The 24,084-nt window shown below is 45.9% G+C and overlaps 1 protein-coding gene across 1 annotated transcript in view; it reads right to left on the bottom strand.

Annotated features, from left to right (window-relative positions):
• Positions 1-24,084, bottom strand: part of plb1 (phospholipase B1) — a 51,795-nt gene that overhangs the window by 1,634 nt on the left and 26,077 nt on the right. The window contains exons 25-56 of the mRNA XM_031902468.1: positions 22,293-22,374; positions 21,927-22,031; positions 21,556-21,651; positions 21,272-21,343; positions 18,795-18,860; positions 18,286-18,346; positions 17,764-17,822; positions 17,253-17,326; positions 15,729-15,772; positions 15,316-15,424; positions 14,920-14,971; positions 13,410-13,490; positions 13,063-13,128; positions 12,872-12,972; positions 12,523-12,604; positions 10,823-10,927; positions 9,313-9,408; positions 8,121-8,192; positions 7,842-7,919; positions 7,593-7,653; positions 7,178-7,236; positions 6,347-6,414; positions 6,163-6,206; positions 5,731-5,830; positions 5,282-5,333; positions 5,056-5,136; positions 4,599-4,664; positions 3,583-3,677; positions 1,587-1,668; positions 1,055-1,153; positions 866-961; positions 49-123 (exon numbers count right to left, since the gene is read on the bottom strand). Of these exons, the coding sequence (XP_031758328.1) occupies positions 49-123; positions 866-961; positions 1,055-1,153; positions 1,587-1,668; positions 3,583-3,677; positions 4,599-4,664; positions 5,056-5,136; positions 5,282-5,333; positions 5,731-5,830; positions 6,163-6,206; positions 6,347-6,414; positions 7,178-7,236; positions 7,593-7,653; positions 7,842-7,919; positions 8,121-8,192; positions 9,313-9,408; positions 10,823-10,927; positions 12,523-12,604; positions 12,872-12,972; positions 13,063-13,128; positions 13,410-13,490; positions 14,920-14,971; positions 15,316-15,424; positions 15,729-15,772; positions 17,253-17,326; positions 17,764-17,822; positions 18,286-18,346; positions 18,795-18,860; positions 21,272-21,343; positions 21,556-21,651; positions 21,927-22,031; positions 22,293-22,374 (2,479 nt within the window). The remainder of the gene's footprint in view (positions 1-48; positions 124-865; positions 962-1,054; positions 1,154-1,586; positions 1,669-3,582; positions 3,678-4,598; positions 4,665-5,055; positions 5,137-5,281; positions 5,334-5,730; positions 5,831-6,162; positions 6,207-6,346; positions 6,415-7,177; positions 7,237-7,592; positions 7,654-7,841; positions 7,920-8,120; positions 8,193-9,312; positions 9,409-10,822; positions 10,928-12,522; positions 12,605-12,871; positions 12,973-13,062; positions 13,129-13,409; positions 13,491-14,919; positions 14,972-15,315; positions 15,425-15,728; positions 15,773-17,252; positions 17,327-17,763; positions 17,823-18,285; positions 18,347-18,794; positions 18,861-21,271; positions 21,344-21,555; positions 21,652-21,926; positions 22,032-22,292; positions 22,375-24,084) is intronic.

Genomic DNA, 24,084 nt, shown 5'->3' with positions numbered 1-24,084 from the left:
TGTGCACTTACTATTGTGTATTGTTGAGCTACTATAAGATCTACTCACCTGCGTAGGGCATTTCAGATTTGATCGATCGTTGGTGAAATTATTGTATTCCTGTTTTTGTCCAATGGGTTCCAGCTGAGAATTAAGCAGATATATTAAAAAAAATAAGTGACGGGCAGATTCTGTTCATCCTTATCCAACAGATTTGGGTACATCCCAACCTACTGGGCGAGCTACACCCACACTGACCCATTCCTCCATTCTGGTTTGATTTTAAAGGGGCACTAAACCCTGCGGCACAGCGCGGCTCAACCAAACGTTACTCAGCTGTTGCCGGACTACAAATCCCAGAATAATGTAACATATAATGAAGGGTGAGGCATGCTGGGAGCTGTAGTCCAGCAACATCAGGGTTGTATTCTTAAAGCAATATTGCCCAATAAAACTTTCCCCCATTAAAATGCAAGAAATCCCCCAATGAGAATCCCAGCTGGTGTGAGTAAATCCGGCTCCCTGTTCTCTGTTCCTGCAATTGGAGTTGGGAGCAATAAGCACAGTTTCCCAGCACTGAACAAGTCTGTCCCTTTATCCCCATGTCTGATTCCTGTGCCATATAATGAGGGGAAAATGCCATCATTATCTCTATATGTAAGGTACCAGCAAGGGGCCTGACACAGTGCTGGGAATCAGCATTCTCATTGGTCACTTCTCTTGCACTTATAATCACATGTTGCTCAGTAGAAGGCTCATTGGGGAATTTCCTTGCATCTAGAATTACGTTTTTCGACAACTTCTATAGCAAAACTAGGGGGCGCCGTGGGGCAGCGTTATGGTTGGGTTTATATCCCCATTACAGACAGAGACAGCTCCCACTTACCATGCTGTTCCACAGGGCCTTGGCCATCTCTGACTGGCCTCTCTCAGTGAAATGGAAGCAATCCACGGAAAAGAAGCTTATATCGACATCGCCGTTCTGAGGGGAGAGAGGGACATATATTCGTATTGATATAATCCTTTATTTAGTGCCTGGTATTTAGCTAAAGAGGATCACTGAAGGCCGACTTACCTTATCAACAGGCAAAACGCTGTTTTTGAAAAATGGTTGCACCACGACAGTGAAGTCTTCCCGGTCCTGGTATTTGTCAGCCAATGCCGTGACTTGGCTCTGATAGAAAGAAAATTAATAGTCAGAGTCTCACGCTGTGATTGGGATTTGATGTGTAAGTTGGTAGTAAAATGCAACATCCCATCTACTGCTCAGGCCTGGGGGGGGCTAATAGTTGATGCCATAAAAACTGTGCTACAGGGTGAAAAACAGGCACAGTCTGGTCCTGGGGTAGGAGAGTATATTTTGCAGAGACCATTTTATGAGGGGTGGGGGTCCTGCTGGACCATGGGAAAGAGAACAGCCCAAAAAGAGACTTCCCTGCACATCAGTTGAGACTCTTTTTGGACTGTTCTCTCTCCCATGGTCAAGCAGGACCCCCACCCCCATCTTGAGTAAGTAAATCCATCTCCTCCCCAGTATTAACCCAGGAACAGAATTCTCTGTACTCGGCACGGCAGGGAGCTTTGTCCCAGTTCCAACACTTTCTCACCTGTAGGTCCTTGTTAAACCTTTTCATTTCATACAGCTCCGGGGAGCCTTCCCGTGGGTTAATGAAACACGGACAAAGGTTCCTAAAGAAGAACAAACCAAATATCAGTTCTGTTATTTGTCAGGAAATAAAAGAAACTTCTTTCAGCTTGTAATTCTACAAGACCATTGAAAGCATGGGAATAACTGGAAAATTCTAAATGTCCATAAATGGAAGCTGAACCCAGTTATTCTGGTAGGCTGTCTCTATCTTGTCCTACTGTCTCCATCTTGTCCTACTGTCTCCATCTTGCCCTACTGTCTCCATCTTGCCCTACTGTCTCCATCTTGTCCTACTGTCTCCATCTTGTCCTACTGTCTCCATCTTGCCCTACTGTCTCCATCTTGTCCTACTGTCTCCATCTTGTACTACTGTCTCCATCTTGTCCTACTGTCTCCATCTTACCCTACTGTCTCCATCTTGCCCTACTGTCTCCATCTTGTCCTACTGCCTCCATCTTGCCCTACTTTCTCCATCATGCCCTACTGTCTCCATCTTGTCCTACTGCCTCCATCTTGTCCTACTGCCTCCATCTTGTCCTACTGCCTCCATCTTGTCCTACTGTCTCTATCTTGTCCTACTGTCTCCATCTTGTCCTACTGTCTCCATCTTGCCCTACTGTCTCCATCTTGCCCTACTGTCTCCATCTTGTCCTACTGTCTCCATCTTGTCCTACTGTCTCCATCTTGCCCTACTGTCTCCATCTTGTCCTACTGTCTCCATCTTGTACTACTGTCTCCATCTTGTCCTACTGTCTCCATCTTACCCTACTGTCTCCATCTTGCCCTACTGTCTCCATCTTGTCCTACTGCCTCCATCTTGCCCTACTTTCTCCATCATGCCCTACTGTCTCCATCTTGTCCTACTGCCTCCATCTTGTCCTACTGCCTCCATCTTGTACTACTGTCTCCATCTTGTCCTACTGTCTCCATCTTACCCTACTGTCTCCATCTTGCCCTACTGTCTCCATCTTGTCCTACTGCCTCCATCTTGCCCTACTTTCTCCATCATGCCCTACTGTCTCCATCTTGTCCTACTGCCTCCATCTTGTCCTACTGCCTCCATCTTGTCCTACTGCCTCCATCTTGTCCTACTGTCTCCATCTTGCCCTACTGTCTCCATCTTGTCCTACTGTTGCCATCTTGCCCTACTGTCTCCATCTTGTCCTACTGTCTCCATCTTGCCCTACTGTCTCCATCTTGCCCTACTGTCTCCATCTTCTCCTACTGTCTCCATCTTCTCCTACTGTCTCCATCTTGTACTACTGTCTCCATCTTGTCCTACTGTCTCCATCTTGTCCTACTGTCTCCATCTTACCCTACTGTCTCCATCTTGCCCTACTGTCTCCATCTTGTCCTACTGCCTCCATCTTGCCCTACTTTCTCCATCTTGCCCTACTGTCTCCATCTTGTCCTACTGCCTCCATCTTGTCCTACTGCCTCCATCTTGTCCTACTGTCTCCATCTTGCCCTACTGTCTCCATCTTGTCCTACTGTCGCCATCTTGCCCTACTGTCTCCATCTTGCCCTACTGCCTCCATCTTGTCCTACTGTCTCCATCTTGTCCTACTGTCTCCATCTTGTCCTACTGTCTCCATCTTGCCCTACTGTCTCCATCTTGCCCTACTGTCTCCATCTTGTCCTACTGTTGCCATCTTGTCCTACTGTCTCCATCTTGTACTACTGTTGCCATCTTGCCCTACTGCCCATGTATTGTCCTACTTTCTTTGTCCTGTGCTACTATTGGTATAAAAACAACTACCTGCAAGGGGCCTACACTGTGTGGGTTCAAGGGAATTAGGCACCCCAATAAAAATAAAATAAAATGACTGTGTGTGGCATACAGGCTTATCACTGGCAATGACCAATTCAAGTAATCAGTTTTCACAATGACTTGCTACTTGCCCTACACCAAACCCCAGTCCTGGCACAGGGAAGCCGGGCAGATTAATACTTACGGCTTTAGCAGGGTGCAGCCAAAAGTGTTTGCCTTTACTCTGCGCAGCCCTTCCACCTCCAGGATTTCCACCAGATTCACAAAAACACGAGGAATCTGCAAAAAACATTCTGAATTGAGTAACAAATCTATTCAACTGTACTGCACTTTTCGCTATCCCTTTTACCACGTCCAGAACATTATTTAACTTGTGACCCAGCAGAAAGCTGGAACATGTGAGTGGTTAGGGCCGACCCTCAGAATAGAGTCCATTAGCCCTCGTGTAGGGGGTTTATTTGTTTAAGCCGGGGCTGTTTGAGTTAAAGGTTCTGTAGGGACCCATAGGGTTAATATGCCCCTATGGCTTTAAACCCTACAACTTCCTTAGTTTATGCTGTTACTGAGGCCCATGTATCAGTTTAGAGTTTGCCTTATTCCTTATTGGTTATTTGGGTTGACCACGCCCCTTGCACTCTAATATAGTGTTTAGCAGGAGGGAGTGGCTTCTTCTTTGGCTGCCACTGTGTCTCAGGTGAAGGGCCACTGAGCCTGGGATCAACAGGGCCCCAGTAAAGCCTTAATTTACCCTAGAGACATCACCCCGTGAACGAGGACCAGTTAGATAGTTACTCTAGGGGAGTGAGATAGAGAGGGAAGGAAGCAAGAGCAGTTTGGGCTCCACCAAGGAAAGTAGCTGGAAGTTCCCTTCCATACAGGCACTGTTGCCTCAGCATAGGGCCACGGTTAAGACATAGGAGACAGGCGGTAGCTAAACCCTGATCCACACCCCTGGTTCCACTGGTTACTTCCATTACCGAAGGCCCATCCTGAAGGATTGAGTCGCATGTACCCCATGCTTTAAACCTATACTAGCCGTGTTTTGTCTGTTTTACAGCCAAATTGGGGTCAATCACAACTTGTTATCAGTGATATGCACCAATCACACTGCTGGCTCAGCCAAGCTACTTCCTATACCAGCAGCATAAGCTTTGCCCCTTCCCTCACTAGTGAGTGTTTTGCAAGGATAACGTACAGTACCTCTTTGTATAGAATGTCCAAAGCATTTTTAACATGGGTGACGTGATTGTGCACGGAATATCTGTCCTGTAAGGGAAGAAAAAACCATTATATATTATGGAAAGCTTTACGGTATCAGCTGGCAATCACATGAGAAGTGAAGTTCTCTCACAGGTCCCTATATCTGAGCGCTTAATTCTGAGATATGACAAGTTCATGCAGTGTTTAATTGAACCATTTCCCAGTATGGGGGAAGCCAGATGGTGGGCAAATGGCGGGTACATATACTATCAATTGTAAGCCCCACCTATGAGGTATAAACATTTGAACATACAGAAGGAATATACATAACAGTTGGTAAGCCCCACCCATTGCCCAGCATATTGATGCCAACATCTCGTATATCGGTTACCAATACATAAACAATACAGTATCAATAACCAGTATAGGAAATACTGAACATTACGGTTTCCCTTACCCTGTTGTGGCAAAACTGGCAGAGGTCGTTGCCGCCAATAAAAATGGTGATAACCTTCCAGTCTTCATTAAAATTGATCACCTGAAGAGGAAATACAGGGGATAACAATTACTGAAAGGCTAGAATGTGTGTATTTGGGGTAGCACAGTAACTTGTAGTGTATATTCACCCCTAACCCACCCCCCCTTTAAAGCAATACGGGTTTAAAGGCTCAGACCCAACTTACGGTGCTTTCTTTCATCTTATTCACTAGGTTGGTTGCTTGAGAAGTCATATCTCTGGTGGGAGAAAAGTAGCCAATAAGAAAGTGACAGAGGTTGGACTTGGCCACGGGGGCACTGGGAAAATACCATTGGGCTCAGGTTCTCGTGGGACCCACCAACCCAGACCCATTCCCCTTGGCGCTCCCCCACTGTCTCATCTCTCTCCCCCAATGAAAATATGGAAGAAGGTAGGCACGCTTGGGGGAGGGGATTGGGCAGGCAGTGGAGGCACCTGGGGGGGTTTGGGGGCCCCTGTGTTGGTAGCCCCGATGGGCCCTACAGAGGCCAGTCCGACCCTGCAGACATTATTTTGGGATTAAGTACAAATGATCTGCATTTGAAAGATGGGAAGAGGGAAGGGAAAGAAGGGGAAGGCAAATAATTCAAAAAGGAGGACGTGTTTGTTACTTACTCTGCTTTTGCTCCACCAACGGCGACATTAAACATTGCGTTCTCTCTGTCGACTCCAGTGGAAAATCCCTTTATGTTTGGATTGAATTTCTTCAAAATATCTTGAAAGGAACAGAAACAGAGAAAGGTTTGAGTTAGCCCCAAAATGTTATAAATGAACTGCTTTCAGCTAACCTATTGTTTCTACTACTCCCATGTAACTGGAGGAGTCCCAAGCCGGACTTGGATTTCTTACTATTGAGTGCTATTCTGATACCTACTGGGAGCTGCTATCTTACTCCCTTCCCATTGTTCTGCTGATCGGCTGCTGGGGGGGAGGGGGGGGGATATCACTATAATGAACATACAAAAACCTACGACCTGTTTATTCTGACACAATGGGAAACCCTATACAACCTATTGATTTATGTTATGGCGCGTGTCCCTTACTCACTGGGCAGGGTGGTACATTCCTCCAGGGTCCCATCGCCGCCAATGCTGAAATGAAATGATTTCTTACAGTTAATGTCAGATTTAGGGCCGGGCCCCCCTTATGAAAGAATGGATTTCACAGGGCAAAGCACAATTGTACCCCCTCTCCCCCTCCCGATGGCGGCCCTGCTTATGTGCAGACTTACCTCCAAGAAACCCCCCGATACTCAGTCCCCAATTCAGCCATTGAAGTTGACTTAGCGCCAAACGCTGCCTGTAACCAACATAGAAACAACGTGATGCAACATTCCCACTATGTGTCACTATATGGCACCTTGCACTGGGCAGGGGGGCAACTACAGGTATGGGACCTATTACCCAGAATGCTCAGGACTTGGGGTAATTATATCTTAGTTGGGATCAAGTACAGGTACTGTTTTATTATTACAGAGAAAAGGGAATCATTTAACCATTAAATAAACCCAATAGGGCTGTTCTGCCCCAATAAGGGGTAATTATATCTTAGTTGGGATCAAGTACAGGTACTGTTTTATTATTACAGAGAAAAGGGAATCATTTAACCATTAAATAAACCCAATAGGGCTGTTCTGCCCCCAATAAGGGGTAATTATATCTTAGTTGGGATCAAGTACAGGTACTGTTTTATTATTACAGAGAAAAGGGAATCATTTAACCATTAAATAAACCCAATAGGGCTGTTCTGCCCCAATAAGGGGTAATTATATCTTAGTTGGGATCAAGTACAGGTACTGTTTTATTATTACAGAGAAAAGGGAATCATTTAACCATTAAATAAACCCAATAGGGCTGTTCTGCCCCAATAAGGGGTAATTATATCTTAGTTGGGATCAAGTACAGGTACTGTTTTATTATTACAGAGAAAAGGGAATCATTTAACCATTAAATAAACCCAGTAGGGCTGTTCTGCCCCCATTAAGGGCTGCGATGACATAATTGGGCACAACTTGACCCAACTCATCGTCCTTTACTGATCAATGATGGAACTCTGTACTTACGGTCAGGGAGTCCCCAAGGGCCGCTACCACCTTGATGTCAGCTGGGCGTAACTTGTGCACTGTTGAGGTAGATAAATAGAATATGGATCCATTACTCTCTGTACATAGCACAGGGCTTGGGTTATTAGTGAATGGACAAGTGCAACACCTTTCTAATAGGAACCTTATGGTAAGGAGCCAACAAACACTTTGTAAATTGCCTATAAGTAACCAGAGAAGCCCTGTAACCCATAACAACCAACCAGTTACTTGCTTTCATTACTCTGAACTGCATAGAACAATCACAATCAAAAGCTGATTGGTTGATTCCGATTGGCTGATCTTGACAGTGTGGTGCAGCATCCCTGGGGTGCCCAAGACTTTGCTCCCAGATTTCATTTCCTAGTGATACTGTGGGGTTTGGCTCTGCCCTTACCTGATGTTGGGACTTGGGAGGAAGGTCCGGTTGCCTGGCATGTCAGGTCACTGCCCCAGTTCTACACAACAGAAAGAAAGGTGTAAAATGTAATTCAGCTCATCGAAACGTAGACAGGTTCTCAGACATTTCATCCAAAGTGTTAGCAGCAGGGAAGCAGATTGCATCTACATTTATATTATACTCACAATGGCAGTCCTAACATTCTATTGTGGATATACAATAACCCATATAAGGGGGTGGACTTACCTTTATAGGGGGCTGGGTGGGCTGTGCAGGGGTATAATTGTAATTGCTGTTTTTGTATGTCCTTAGGAACGGCTGATCCTGAGGGAAAGAGGGAACATAATGAGGTCAGTATTTGCTCTGCTCTGTGACAATAAGATCCACTTCATCTCCTTGGTCTTCAGATTTATTGGCTGAATCTATTGACCAGGCTGTTGGTTTGGCCACATACATGGGCAAATAAACTCTAAAGTGAGGCCACTCACTGGCCACTGACCAATCAGGGATTGTGTTATTACATACCGGGGTGGGGCAGGTCAGCGTCTCAGCAGCTGCAAAGTCTAATAGATCCGTTTTCATTCCAACTGGTTCAAGCTAAGGAAAGAGAGAATATAAAGTCAGTGCTAAATACTTTCTTGTAGCAGCAATGGGGGAGGTCAGGGCCGCCATCAGAAATTACGGGGCCCCTCACAACAAAATTTTCTGGGCCCCCCTCCTCCCGTGCCCTGCCCCCCAATGGCCCTTCCCCCAGTGACCCCTCCCATCAATACAAAGGACATTGGTAGCACAGACATTGGTAGCCAGGACCCCCCTAAAACATTGGTAGCCAGGACCCCCCTAAAACATTGGTAGCCAGGGGTTATGTTTTGCATTTGTGCCAGCCCAGGGCCCCCTAAAATATTGCTGGTCCTCCCCCAGTGTCCTCATACTATGGCTCACTCCCCACTGCTTCCTCCCGCTCCCCTCCCCAGCATCCTCCAGCTCCCCTCCCCAGTATCCTCCAGCTCCCCCCCCCAGCATCCTCCCCAACATCCTCCAGCTCCCCACCCCAGCATCCTCCAGCTCACCACCCCAGCATCCTCCCCAACATCCTCCAGCTCCCCCCAATATCCTTCAGCTCCCCCCAGCATCCTTCAGCTCCCCCCAGCATCCTCCAGCTCCCCCCAGCATCCTCCAGCTCCCCCCAGCGTCCTCCAGCTCCCCCCCAGCATCCTCCCCCAACATCCTCCAGCTCCCCACCCCAGTATCCTCCAGCTCCCCAGCATCCTCCCCAATATCCTCCAGCTCCCCCCAACATCATTCAGCTCCCCCCAGCATTCTCCAGCTCCCCCCAGCATCTTGCAGCTCCCCCCAGTATCCTCCAGCTCCCCCCCCCCACCAGCAACCTACAGCTTCCTACGGCTCCCCCCAGCTCCATCCTCCAGAGACCTCCTGCTTCCTATGTCTTTCGGTTGTGTCTGTCCCCTGGCTCCCCGCTGCATCCACACACTTTTATACGGTTGCGCCCCCTGCGTACTGACATCACACATACGCACTGTGCGCAACCAATCAGGGCCTGTAATTCTTTAAAGAGTGGAGGTAGAGATAAGATATTAACTACTGCATTGTATTATTTATACCCCCTACTCCCAGATACAGGGCACACCAAGGCCAAACTGCCAATCATTCATCATTAGGCACCATAATACGCCCTCTGCTGGTAAGTTCTCTTTACCATATTTTTCCAAAGCATCCTGGCCATCTGTGAATGAGACTTCTGACTGAGGTGAAAACAGTCGGGGGCCATGAACGATGCATCCGGGGTCCCATTCTGAAAACAAGAGTGAAAGAAGTGGAAGGAGATAAAAAGGTTAGGTGAGACAGCATGCGGCACCCCCTACTGTAAATGATAAGGATATTAGCAGTCACTGAGGGGTTCTGTGCCCATATAAAGGCACAAGGCTGCAGGCTGAGTTATACAGGGAACTCTGAGTATCACTCATGTATTATAAGGGATAATGTACCCCCTACTGTAAATGATAAGGATATTAGCAGTCACTGAGGGGTTCTGTGCCCATATAAAGGCACAAGGCTGCAGGCTGAGTTATACAGGGAACTCTGAGTATCACTCATGTATTATAAGGGATAATGTACCCCCTACTGTAAATGATAAGGATATTAGCAGTCACTGAGGGGTTCTGTGCCCCCCATATAAAGGCACAAGGCTGCAGGCTGAGTTATACAGGGAACTCTGAGTATCACTCATGTATTATAAGGGATAATGTACCCCCTACTGTAAATGATAAGGATATTAGCAGTCACTGAGGGGTTCTGTGCCCCCCATATAAAGGCACAAGGCTGCAGGCTGAGTTATACAGGGAACTCTGAGTATCACTCATGTATTATAAGGGATAATGTACCCCCTACTGTAAATGATAAGGATATTAGCAGTCACTGAGGGGTTCTGTGCCCCCCATATAAAGGCACAAGGCTGCAGGCTGAGTTATACAGGGAACTCTGAGTATCACTCATGTATTATAAGGGATAATGTACCCCCTACTGTAAATGATAAGGATATTAGCAGTCACTGAGGGGTTCTGTGCCCATATAAAGGCACAAGGCTGCAGGCTGAGTTATACAGGGAACTCTGAGTATCACTCATGTATTATAAGGGATAATGTACCCCCTACTGTAAATGATAAGGATATTAGAAGTCACTGAGGGGTTCTGTGCCCCCCATATAAAGGCACAAGGCTGCAGGCTGAGTTATACAGGGAACTCTGAGTATCACTCATGTATTATAAGGGATAATGTACCCCCTACTGTAAATGATAAGGATATTAGCAGTCACTGAGGGGTTCTGTGCCCATATAAAGGCACAAGGCTGCAGGCTGAGTTATACAGGGAACTCTGAGTATCACTCATGTATTATAAGGGATAATGTACCCCCTACTGTAAATGATAAGGATATTAGCAGTCACTGAGGGGTTCTGTGCCCCCCATATAAAGGCACAAGGCTGCAGGCTGAGTTATACAGGGAACTCTGAGTATCACTCATGTATTATAAGGGATAATGTACCCCCTACTGTAAATGATAAGGATATTAGAAGTCACTGAGGGGCTCTGTACCATTCAGTATTCAATATCCATTCCCTGAGATCAGTAGGAGGGTAATGCTGACTGTGTTCATTGAACAGTTCTCTGTACAGTTACAGTTATGGGTGGGAGTGGGAATAGTTACTCACCGGGAGACTGGGAATTTTGGGGTTGCGGAAGAATGGCTGCAGAACCACAGTAAAGTCATCTTTTGTGTCGTACCTTCCCGTGTCAATTAACTGCTGGGTGTTGCGCTGTAACAAAGGAACAGAGGCCCCCATAAGACATTCACTATCAAAGTCAGGAGAGGCATAAATAGAAAAGAAAGTTACAAAAAGTAACAATAACAGTAAAACTGGAGCCTCACAGAGCAATAGGTTTTGGCTGCCGGGGTCAGTGACCCCCATTGAAAAACTGCAATGAATTGAAGGAAGAAGGAAAATAATTCAACAACTGTAACAAATAAGTAATGAAGACCAACTGAAAAGTTGCTTAGAATTGGCCATTCTATAACCTATTAACCGTCTGCTTTAAAGAATTGCTAAATTACACAGTTACTGGCAGTTCCCATTACAAAGAGTTGCTTTAGGGTTAAATAGGAGGATCTGCGTAGGGACTCACTTGTGTGCCTTATTACACAACTTCTTATTTTATTCATATTTTATTTGTACCACATTATAAACCCCGAAACCTTCTTTCTGCAAAAACATTTTTGTCTGTCCCTGATCTGATTACCGTAATTAGTGCAACCTGTTTGTGAATAAAGATTAAGCATTGGCTACAGGTTGGGTGATTATTTACATTAATGACAGTTCCCCTTTAATACAGGTATGGGATCCCTTATCCAGAAACCCATTATCCAGAGAGCTCCAAATTACGGAAAGCCTGTCTCAAATAGACTCCATTTTAATCAAATAAAACAGTACCTGTACTTGAACCCAACTAAGATATAATTACCCCTTATTGGGGGCAGAACAGCCCTATTGGGTTTATTTCATGGTTAAATGATTCCCTTTTCTCTGTAATAATAAAACAGTACCTGTACTTGATCCCAACTAAGATATAATTACCCCTTATTGGGGGCAGAACAATCCTATTGGGTTTATTTCATGGTTAAATGATTCCCTTTTCTCTGTAATAATAAAACAGTACCTGTACTTGATCCCAACTAAGATATAATTACCCCTTATTGGGGCAGAACAGCCCTATTGGGTTTATTTAATGGTTAAATGATTCCCTTTTCTCTGTAATAATAAAACAGTACCTGTACTTGATCCCAACTAAGATATAATTACCCCTTATTGGGGCAGAACAGCCCTATTGGGTTTATTTAATGGTTAAATGATTCCCTTTTCTCTGTAATAATAAAACAGTACCTGTACTTGATCCCAACTAAGATATAATTACCCCTTATTGGGGCAGAACAGCCCTATTGGGTTTATTTCATGGTTAAATGATTCCCTTTTCTCTGTAATAATAAAACAGTACCTGTACTTGATCCCAACTAAGATATGATTAATCCTTATTGGCTGCAAAACAATCCTATTGGCTTAATTAATGGTCTATAGATTTTTTAGTAGACTTAAGGTATGGAGATCTAAATTACGGAAAGACCCCTTATCCGGAATACCTTTGGTCCCGAGCATTCTGGATAACGGGTCCTATACCTGTATTAACTTTCCATTATATAGAGGTCAGCGATAGCTAAGTGCCTTTTAGTTAAAGCAATTCAGAGCAGTTTCTAGCTGCACCGAAATGTTACTCAAGGTGCCCAGGGATAAGCCAGGGGCTTTATTCCTTTTACATGCCAGGGCCCATTGGCTTAGGCTGGGGCCAATACAAGCCGTACCTGATAGCCGCTGTTAAATTCCCGTACGATCTTCAGTTCCTGTGAGTTGTCGGCAATGTTTAGCAGGCAGGGGCAGAGCATCCTACAGACAGAGAGACAGGGATCCAATTAAATCTCTCTCTCTGGATGTGAGACAGTCACACTCTGTGGGAGACTGTGGATATGTGAGTGGATGTGTAACTGCCCTCTCTATATGGAACTCCATGGTGACCCAGGGGATATTATTCCTTATTTATTCAGGTTGACTGACAGAGTCAAGCAGCATGAGTATCCTTAGCTAGAGCTGAATAAATAAATCCCAGCAGTACCTGCCCGGCCCGACCAGAGAGACAGCTCTGCTGTGACTTACTTAGTAATAAGCACCGGGCACTTCACTCGTGGGTCCAAAACAGCTTCTCTCAGGGGGTAGATATCCATCACTTCCACCAGGTTAACAAACGCTCTAGGGACCTGCGGAAAGGGAATAAATAAATATTTAACTCCCATGTCTGATACACATATATACCCTGGTATTTCTGCCTCCTATATCCGCATTCCTACCTCCTTGTGCAACAGGTCCAGCGCCTCTTGAATGTAATCGATAAAGTTTTTGGTGGAATAAAAGTTCTTTGGGGAGAAAAAGAGGAAAATATAACAATGAAAATAAGTTGCAGCTTCCCAAGCTCCACCCACATTGCTCTGCTGAGTATCAGCGAGTACAGCTAATGGCTGACATGGACACAGGTTTACACTGTACAGAAAAATATACTTTAGAACTGGAAATAATGGCTTTTATTTTTTTAAATAAATATGTGATGCAGGCGTTATACAGAGATTATACATTTTTCCTAAACAGGCAAATCCAAGCAATGGCTGGAGGTCACATAAGGAAGAATAATAACACTTACAGCATCTGAGCACGAAGAACACAAGTCATTAGGTCCAATTAATATAGTGATCACTTTCCAGTCATTATTGTAATTGAATCTCTGTAGAAAATATCATAGTTATGGACATAATATTAGCAGGTACAGAACCTAATCAAACACATTTTTTTCAGACTTCCTGGTTTTGCAGTCCAACATTTGGCCAGAATCCCCCTATTCCCTGGCATATAAAAGGTTACAGATATATAGAAACATTGGGGTAACAGTCACCCTGCTATAGTTCCAGGGGTACCCAGGGCACAAATAAGCACTCACCCCAAATCCCCCCCTAATTGGCCTTCAGGCTGGGCCCCCTTAGCCCATAACAAGGTTACAGATATATAGAAACATTGGGGTAACAGTCACCCCGCTATAGTTCCAGGGGTACCCAGGGCACAAATAAGCACTCACCCCAAATCCCCCCCTAACTGGCCTTCAGGCTGGGCCCCCTTAGCCCATAACAAGGTTACAGATATATAGAAACATTGGGGTAACAGTCACCCCGCTATAGTTCCAGGGGTACCCAGGGCACAAATAAGCCCTCACCCCAAATCCCCCCCTAACTGGCCTTCAGGCTGAACCCCCTTAGCCCATAACAAGGTTACAGATATATAGAAACATTGGGGTAACAGTCACCCTGCTATAGTTCCAGGGGTACCCAGGGCACAAATAAGCACTCACCCCAAATCCCCCCCTAACTGGCCTTCAGGCTGGGCCCCCTTAGCCCATAACAAGGTTACAGATATATAGAAACATTGGGGTAACAGTCACCCCGCTATAGTTCCAGGGGTACCCAGGGTACAAATAAGCACTCACCCCAAATCCCCCCCTAACTGGCATTCAGGCTGGGCCCCCTTAGCCCATAACAAGGTTACAGATATATAGAAACATTGGGGTAACAGTCACCCCGCTATAGTTCCAGGGGTACCCAGGGCACAAATAAGCACTCACCCCAAATCCCCCCCTAACTGGCATTCAGGCTGGGCCCCCTTAGCCCATAACAAGGTTACAGATATATAGAAACATTGGGGTAACAGTCACCCCGCTATAGTTCCAGGGGTACCCAAGGCACAAATAAGCACTCACCCCAAATCCCCCCTAACTGGCCTTCAGGCTGGGCCCCCTTAGCCCATAACAAGGTTACAGATATATAGAAACATTGGGGTAACAGTCACCCTGCTATAGTTCCAGGGGTACCCAGGGCACAAATAAGCCCCCAAATCCCCCCCTAACTGGCCTTCAGGCTGGGCCCCCTTAGCCCATAACAAGGTTACAGATATATAGAAACATTGGGGTAACAGTCACCCTGCTATAGTTCTGGGGGTACCCTGGGCACAAATAAGCACATTCAGATCACAGCCAATGAATAGCCACACGAGGCTGAGAGCTATTTGTCAACATCTACTAGAAACCTTTAAGTTGGGGACCCCAAAAAGCAAAATTGTACTATATACACAGTATGTTAACTTGCTCTGAATTATTATTTTCTTACCCTGTCTTCTTTCATTTGAGCAATCAGGTCCTTTACTTGTTCTGGTAAATTACTGAAACAAATATAAGAATAATTTGTAGCTTTCATGATTTAAAGTGACACCCTCACTAATACTGTGTTGTACCCCTAGAATCCCCCCAAAACATGTCTTAGGATTTTGGCCCTGTGATTAATACCCCATTGTGCAGGTTGAGTATCTTGCCCCACTGCTCCATGTTGCCTTACTAATACCATCTTACATTACTACCCCATATGGCTACACCTCCCATCTATATCTGTTGCGCTGCAGGGCCCAGGCCATTCTATTGGGACCCCCTACAGACAGCTCAGCTATGGGCCCCTAGTTCTGCTACAGAATTAAAGCTAAACATTAGATGCTAAAGGAAACAAACTTACAAGGCCTTGGCTCCAGGAACAGCTTCATTCAGATAGGAATTATGAAGAGTTTTGTTCCCTGTCCCGGTTGAAAACCCAGTGAGCAGTGGGTTGAACTCAAGCAGTATATCTACAGGGAATAGAAAGTGCCAAACAGATCAGTTTATCTGAGTATGGAAAGATCTGCTGTGCGGTTGTACAAACATGCCCTTCTTGCACCATACACTGGCCAACTCTCAGCGTATATGAACTACTGGATCGAAGGGTAAACTGCACCACTCCTTTACATTTGATTTTTGTTCTGCATAGCAAGAACCAGGCTTGTTTTGAGATAAGGAATCTGTTGGGTCACAAAGTTTGGGTTCATCCCAAGAACTTGGGTTTTAGAATTGTTATCTCCCCTTCATAAATGAGGTAGCAATGAAGATACTCACTTGGTAGGGTGGTTACACGGTCTAAGGTAGAATCACCCCCAATGCTGCAACACAGATAAACAGAGACATTTTTCAGCCTTGTTGTAATAAAACCATGAACATCTTTAGTGGTGGCAGGGCCTTGGCAAAACAGAGTTTGTGGAGGCTCCATTATTTATATAGAGTAGGGCTGTACAAAACTTCCATCTCCAGGAGCTTCAACAACAGCTGAAGAGCTTCAAATAGAACTGAAGAAGCTGCTCGGATGAGTAGTGAAACGTCTTCAATGATTACTAAACAAGTCCAGTTGCTTCAAATTTATTTATACTAGATATTCAAATAGAACAGTAATTTATTTGTTAACCTGGCTATCTTGTCCTACTTTCACCTTCTTGTCTTTCTTACTCCATCTGGCGTTATAGTCTCCATCTGTAATGTCTCCATTTTATCCTACTGTTTCCATCTTGTCCTACTGTTTCCATCTTGTCCTACTGTCTCCATCTTGCCCTACTGTCTCCATCTTGCCCTACTGTCCCCACCTTGCCCTACTGTCCCCACCTTGCCCTACTGTCTCCATCTTGCCCTACTGTCTCCATCTTGTCCTATTGCCTCCATCTTGCTCTACTGTCTCCATCTTGTCCTACTGTCTCCATCTTGTCCTACTGTCTCCATCTTGCCCTATTGTCTCCATCTTGCCCTACTGTCTCCATCTTGCCCTACTGTCCCCACCTTGCCCTACTGTCCCCACCTTGCCCTACTGTCTCCACCTTGCCCTACTGTCTCCATCTTGCCCTACTGTCTCCATCTTGCCCTACTGTCTCCATCTTGTCCTACAGTCTCCATCTTGCCCTTCTGTCTCCATCTTGCCCTACTGTCTCCATCTTGTCCTACTGTTTCCATCTTGTCCTACTGTCTCCATCTTGTCCTACCGTTTCCATCTTGTCCTACTGTCTCCATCTTGTCCTACTGTCTCCATCTTGCCCTACTGTCTCCATCTTGCTCTACTGTTTCCATCTTGCCCTATTGTCTCCATCTTGTCCTACTGTCTCCATCTTGCCCTACTGTCTCCATCTTATCCTAATGTTTCCATCTTGCCCTACTGTCTCCATCTTGCCCTACTGTCTCCATCTTGTCCTACTGTTTCCATCTTGTCCTACTGTCTCCATCTTGTCCTACTGTTTCCATCTTGTCCTACTGTCTCCATCTTGTCCTACTGTCTCCATCTTGCCCAACTGTCTCCATCTTATCCTAATGTTTCCATCTTGCACTACTGTCTCCATATTGTCCTGCTGTTTCTATTTTGCCCTATATTTTTTGGGTGGGGGACCAGTCAAACATTCCAAAAAATGTGTTTAATTACTACCATCAAGCAGAACAATTAACAAGGGTTATGTGCTAAAAAGGCCTAATAACCCATAGAAACCAATCATACATTTGCCTTCACATATTTTAGCAGTAAATGCTACTTGATGATTGGTTGCTATGAATAACTTAACCAGGTTCAATCTTAGTTGCCTTTATTACACATCCACATTACGTTCTTACCTCCATGATAACCCTCTGTACATATTAAGCACATCCAAGACATCATTTGGTTTGGAGGCAATGCCATTTCCAGCCTACAATAAACAAATTACAGAATTTTTTTTTTTTTTTAAATCCCTTCAGTATACAGATTAATATTTCATATGTAGTCATGAATTACCATGATAGATGAAACAGGTATAAGCGCAGTTATAAGTCATTGGAGACAAATATCACCGGTAATGTTGCCCATAGCAGCCAATCAGATCCTTGCTTTGGTTTTCTAACTTGTAGGTGATTGTAATTGCTGATTGGTTGCTATGGGCAATATCACTGGTGATGTTTGTCTCCAATGTTTATAAATTCGCCCCCTCCTGTACTACTTGGGCACACCCTTACAAGCATTTTATTATTACAGGGGGTCCATAGAAGAGAAGCTCAGGTAAAACAGATTGAAAACAGTTATTTGGGTTCCTTTTAATTGAATTTGCCGGTTATTTAGCTTAAAATGAGTTTAAATGGATCTCCTTACTGTCAGGGAGTCTCCGATGGCAGCCACAACCGCCACATCCGCGGGTCTCAGTGCGTGAACTAAAACGAAATAAAACAAATATCATAAATTATTTTCATGTATTCCAGCTGTTTCTGCATAGAGGAGAATTCCAAAAATGCCTCTTTCCTTTAGTAACCAGAACAGATGCTTGGTCCATATAGGACCAGGCTGAAGAACCCAAACTGATTCCCAGACATATCATCTTCCCTGGGTAACTTTCAGCCATGCCCCTGATGTAACCACACCACCCCCAATTCCAACCAGATCCCTCCTGTTCAAACCAGAACAACGCTTCCTGATCTGCCCCCCCATCCCATTTTATAAAGATACGTGACTCCCCAAAACTGGGGGGGGGTTGGCAGATCTGCATTTTGATGTGGGTAACTAGTGTTCCACGTAAGCCCCAGAGAGGGTACAGTCGCTTTAGAAATTGCTGGAACACGTGTTCCCACACTACACGTATGCACAACAAGAGTACATGCTAAGCCAATGAGACATTACCTGATGTGGGTTTTGAAACGGAGGGGCTTTTGTCTGCACATGTGACCTTGCTCCCGTGGATCTAGAAAACATAGCAACAAATAAATGAGAGAAATACAGATTTCCCCAGCAACCAAAAGATCCAAAAAACATCACAATATTTGACAGAGACTGGATTCTATTGGCCTTTTCTGTGTTCTCCTGGGTGTCGGGGAGTAGGCTTTATCTTGTACAACTCCTGTGGGCAGAGCTGAGACTGACATACAGGAGGCACCACTTACACCAATGGCAACTCCCCCTGCTGGTCAGACCCAAACTCCAGCCCCCAGTCAGTGCAGAAGAGAAAGTCCAACCCCTGACTCTCTGGAGAATGAAGAAAAGGCAAAATGGGTCTCAAAATCCTCCACAGCTTTTGAAACCCATATTATTCATGCTGAGAAATCCTAATAATATCATTATGGAAAGTCTATGTTTACGATTCTATTAAAAAGAAATACAATGAGTAACTATTAAGAATGTAAAAAACTCACTGGATCGGGGGCAGTGGTCGGGTAGGCAAAGTTACTGTTCCGCGCTGTCTTCACAAAGGGGTCACTCTGTAATGGTAAATGAGTTTAATAATTAGTGCATTTGTATCAGGCATGGTGGTTCCTTGTAGAGTTTGTATTGTACAACCACATCACAAATTAGTTATCCATTGTATTGTCATATGATGTTTTTCCTGTTGTTAATCAACATAAACCCCGCCTCGTTGCATATTGGAAGCCCCTGGTGGTGCCACCTTGCTGTATGTTAGAAGCCCCTGGTGGTGCCACCTTGCTGTATGTTAGAAGCCCCTGGTGGTGCCACCTTGCTGTATGTTAGAAGCCCCTGGTGATGCCACCTTGCTGTATGTTAGAAGCCCCTGGTGATGCCACCTTGCTGTATGTTAGAAGCCCCTGGTGGTGCCACCTTGCTGTATGTTAGAAGCCCCTGCTGGTGCTACCTTGCTGTATGTTAGAAGCCCCTGGTGTTGCCACCTTCCTGTGTGTTAGAAGCCCCTGGTGGTGCCACCTTGCTGTATGTTGTTTAAAGCCCCTGGTGGTGCCATCTTGTTGTATGTTGGAAGCCCCTGGTGGTGCCATCTTGTTGTATGTTGGAAGCCCCTGGTGGTGCCACCTTGCTGTATGTTAGAAGCCCCTGGTGGTGCCACCTTGCTGTATGTTAGAAGCCCCTGGTGGTGCCACCTTGCTGTATGTTAGAAGCCCCTGGTGGTGCCACCTTGCTGTATGTTAGAAGCCCCTGGTGATGCCACCTTGCTGTATGTTAGAAGCCCCTGGTGATGCCACCTTGCTGTATGTTAGAAGCCCCTGCTGGTGCTACCTTGCTGTATGTTAGAAGCCCCTGGTGGTGCCACCTTCCTGTGTGTTAGAAGCCCCTGGTGGTGCCACCTTGCTGTATGTTGTTTAAAGCCCCTGGTGGTGCCATCTTGTTGTATGTTGGAAACTGCTGGTGGTGCCACCTTGCTGTATGTTGGAAGCCCCTGGTGGTGCCACCTTGCTGTATGTTAGAAGCCCCTGGTGGTGCCACCTTCCTGTGTGTTAGAAGCCCCTGGTGGTGCCACCTTGCTGTATGTTGTCTAAAGCCCCTGGTGGTGCCATCTTGTTGTATGTTGGAAACTGCTGGTGGTGCCACCTTGCTGTATGTTGGAAGCCCCTGGTGGTGCCACCTTGCTGTATGTTAGAAGCCTCTGGTGGTGCCACCTTGCTGCATGTTAGAAGCCCCTGGTGGTGCCACCTTCCTGTGTGTTAGAAGCCCCTGGTGGTGCCACCTTGCTGTATGTTGTCTAAAGCCCCTGGTGGTGCCATCTTGTTGTATGTTGGAAACTGCTGGTGGTGCCACCTTGCTGTATGTTGGAAGCCCCTGGTGGTGCCACCTTGCTGTATGTTAGAAGCCTCTGGTGGTGCCACCTTGCTGTATGTTAGAAGCCCCTGGTGATGCCACCTTACTGTATGTTAGAAGCCCCTGGTGATGCCACCTTACTGTATGTTAGAAGCCCCTGGTGGTGCCACCTTGCTGCAAGCCATTTAGGAGCTCACAGAAGAGCCAACTTACTATTTCTCAGAAACGGATATGTTGCCCACAAAGGCCCCAAATGGCTGGTGCCATCTTGTTGTATGTTGGAAACTGCTGGTGGTGCCACCTTGCTGTATGTTGGAAGCCCCTGGTGGTGCCACCTTGCTGTATGTTAGAAGCCTCTGGTGGTGCCACCTTGCTGTATGTTAGAAGCCCCTGGTGATGCCACCTTACTGTATGTTAGAAGCCCCTGGTGGTGCCACCTTGCTGTATGTTAGAAGCCCCTGGTGGTGCCACCTTGCTGTATGTTAGAAGCCCCTGGTGGTGCCACCTTGCTGTATGTTAGAAGCCCCTGGTGGTGCCACCTTGCTGTATGTTAGAAGCCCCTGGTGGTGCCACCTTGCTGCAAGCCATTTAGGAGCTCACAAAAGAGCCAACTTACTATTTCTCAGAAACAGATATGTTGCCCACAAAGGCCCCAAATGGCTTTATACCATTTCATATTAGTGGCCACTGGATGTATTTTAGCCTATATCATATCTGAGCCAACTTTCCGCATCTCAGCCATCCCTCCATATTGGAGCCAAGGTTCTCAATCTCTCAGTGGTAGTGCCTACTTGCTATATACTAGCCAATTGCCCATATTAATTGAACCTTTCTTTTCCCAGATAGCAACCCAAAGTAGCATCTATATCCAAGTTAGCAGCCAATATCAGAGCCTACTTGCTGGATCCCAGCTAATAGCCCATAACAGAGCCTACTTGCTGGATCCCAGCTAATAGCCCATAACAGAGCCTACTTGCTGGATCCCAGCTAATAGCCCATAACAGAGCCTACTTGCTGGATCCCAGCTAATAGCCCATAACAGAGCCTACTTGCTGGATCCAATGTATAGTAGATTATATTAAATTGTTTGTCCAAGTCCCCTCAGCAGTTGATCTCTTGTTCATACCTGCGTTGGGCAGTAGATACCGATATCTTCAGCTAGAGACTGATCTTGTGTCTTCTGACCAACTGGTTCAAACTTTTGGGAAATTAAGAAAAAGGCAGTAATTATAATTTAGATATAAATAATAATAATAATAATTTAGATTATCAGGTGACTACAGCCAAAGAGAAAGACCCAGAGGGTAGAAACAAAACTGGTGTCTACACATTCTCTGTAACATTTCAGAACTCCCTCAGAAGGAACAGAAATGGGATCTATGGATTATCTTTGGCAGCTTCCAAACTCACCATGTTTTTCCATAGCGCGCGGGCACTCTGGGAATGGCCTTTCTCCCCAAAATGAAAGCAGTCTGGAGACATGTAAGATCTGTCGGGAACTCCTTCCTGTTTGTACCAATAAACATATGAATCAAAAACTTGATCAGATTCTAGTTGCACAACATTCATTCATTAATGGCCATGGGGGGTATATCTAACTTGGGGCAGTTTTGATTGACCATCACATGTTCAGTCGCTCTGTTTAGCCCCTTATCTGTGCATGGCTTATCCAGTTAACTGGGAGTTCAACAGCAGCTAAGAGGGCAAACAGCCCCAAGCCCAACCCCCAGGGAGCCTGGACGCACTTCTATAAGCTGAATATACAGATAAAGATATGTTACCGGAGATTTTGGTACTTCAAGGAATTCGAAAAAAGGTTGGACAACGACGGCAAAGTCCTCTTTGGTATCATACCTCCCGGTTTCAACTAACTGATATGTCATTTCCTGATACAGAATAAGAAAAATGGGTTATTGGTCTGTCTATAGGCCACAAAGGGACAAAGACAAAGAGAACATTAGGGCTTATTTGCTGTAGGCTGGAGCTTAAGGCCAATATTGGTCAGTCAGTAAGAGCACTGCATCCATAGAGGCGGCATTTAGTGCCCACCTAATAAGCCCATAATGGGTTTAACCTACCAGTACCCTAAACTGTGCAGCGTCTTCCATTTACTGTACCTACTGTACTGTGCAGCCGAGACCCCCTACCTGATATTTCTTGTTATAGAGTTTAACGGTCTCAAGTGGCAGAGAGTTGTGGTCATTTACTACAATGCAGTCACACAATCCCCTGTGGAGAGAGAGAGAAAGCAATGTAGTTAGTACTGACTGAGTAACATGTAACCCTCACTCACATGAGTAGGCTACTCCCCTCTGTGTTTTGAATACAGTCATATAGTATAGGAGATATACAGAAATACTCACTATCCTATATACTATATATTAGGTACCTACCTAGTGCTACCAACCCGTATTTCTGTAGGGAAATGAGAGCAGGGCAGGCAGTAACCCTTCCAACACTTTCCCCTGTCTCTGCCCCTATATATTAGGTACCTACCTAGTGCTACCAACCCCTATTTCTGTAGGGAAATGAGAGCAGGGCAGGCAGTAACCCTTCCAACACTTTCCCCTGTCTCTGCCCCTATATATTAGGTACCTACCTAGTGCTACCAACCCCTATTTCTGTAGGGAAATGAGAGCAGGGCAGGCAGTAACCCTTCCAACACTTTCCCCTGTCTCTGCCCCTATATATTAGGTACCTACCTAGTGCTACCAACCCCTATTTCTGTAGGGAACTGAGAGCAGAGCAGACGTGCCTGTCTGAGCTGTGAGTGACCTACAGAATGGAGAGTGTTAGCCCGGGTCCAGTAGGGCCTGGGCGGACACGTTCTCAGCGCGAGGCCCAGGCCTTGGGGCCTACAGTGGAGGGCCAGAGATCCACTAGAAACATCACTAAGCCCCAGGAGGAGAAAGCAGGGAAGAAGCCAAGATCTGCCTCCCTGGGGAGAGTCCCTGCAGCAGCCCCGGAGGAATGGGCCAAGCCGGCAGCCAGAGGCCACAGGGAAGCTACTGGTAAAGGGGAGAGTGGAAGTGGGAAGGAGGGAGGAAAGAGCCACAAAGGTGGGAATGTGGTGAAGAAGTGTGTGGGGAGGAGAGGAGGCAAAGTGGAAATGGCAGTAAGTGCAGACTCAGACAGTTCTGTTGTAGAAAGTTCTGCAGAAAATGTTACTGATTATGTTGTTACACCTGCATGTAAAACTGAGTGTGCGGCTCCCCCGGCAGTGACTGCCCCTCACCAACATGGGGCCCCTGCTGCTGCCCCTGGGGGGGAGCCAACCCTGCTGCCCAGTCACAACACATTGCTGGGTGATGTTACACACACTGCTGAGAGTACAAGTTGCACAATAACACAAACTGTTGGTGTACATACCCAAGATGGCGCATCTGTAAGTGCAGTACCAGCTCCCATAAACACTTCCCCTGCTCCATCCCAGGCTCCCACTGCTCTGGGGAAGGGAAATCCTTCTCTCCCTGGGGGGAAAGTGCTGAAGGAAGCCAGCAAGCAAACACAGAATGCCAAACAGCAAGAGTCCAGCGGCCATCTTGGATTTCCTAAGCACATGGCTTCCAAACAGGAAGTGCATGTTGCTGGCGGCCATCTTGGATTTCCAAAGCACATGGCTTCTAAGCAGGAAGTGGATGTTGCTGACGGCCATATTGGATGTGGCAAAGAGCAGAGCCGGCTTCATGGCAGCCATCTTGGTACTCCCAATTTGAGTAGCAGCCATCTTGGAGGTGCAGAAGGTTTGCGGAAACACAGTGGCGGCCATCTTGCTACACCTGAATTGGAAGGCAGACATGTTGGTGCTCCAAGCCTGAATGTTAATACGCACAGTGCCAAAAAAAATACCTTAGCTGGGCAGGCCATCTCTGTGCTTAAACAGTCTCCTTTTGAAGGGGACAAGATTGATAGTGACCAACTGATTCAGTCAATCAGACT

Source organism: Xenopus tropicalis, chromosome 5 (assembly GCF_000004195.4).
Source record: "Xenopus tropicalis strain Nigerian chromosome 5, UCB_Xtro_10.0, whole genome shotgun sequence".
NCBI classification, from domain to species: domain Eukaryota; kingdom Metazoa; phylum Chordata; class Amphibia; order Anura; family Pipidae; genus Xenopus; species Xenopus tropicalis.
The sequence above is the reverse complement of the archived record's forward strand: the minus strand, read 5'-3'. Positions and strand labels throughout refer to the sequence as shown.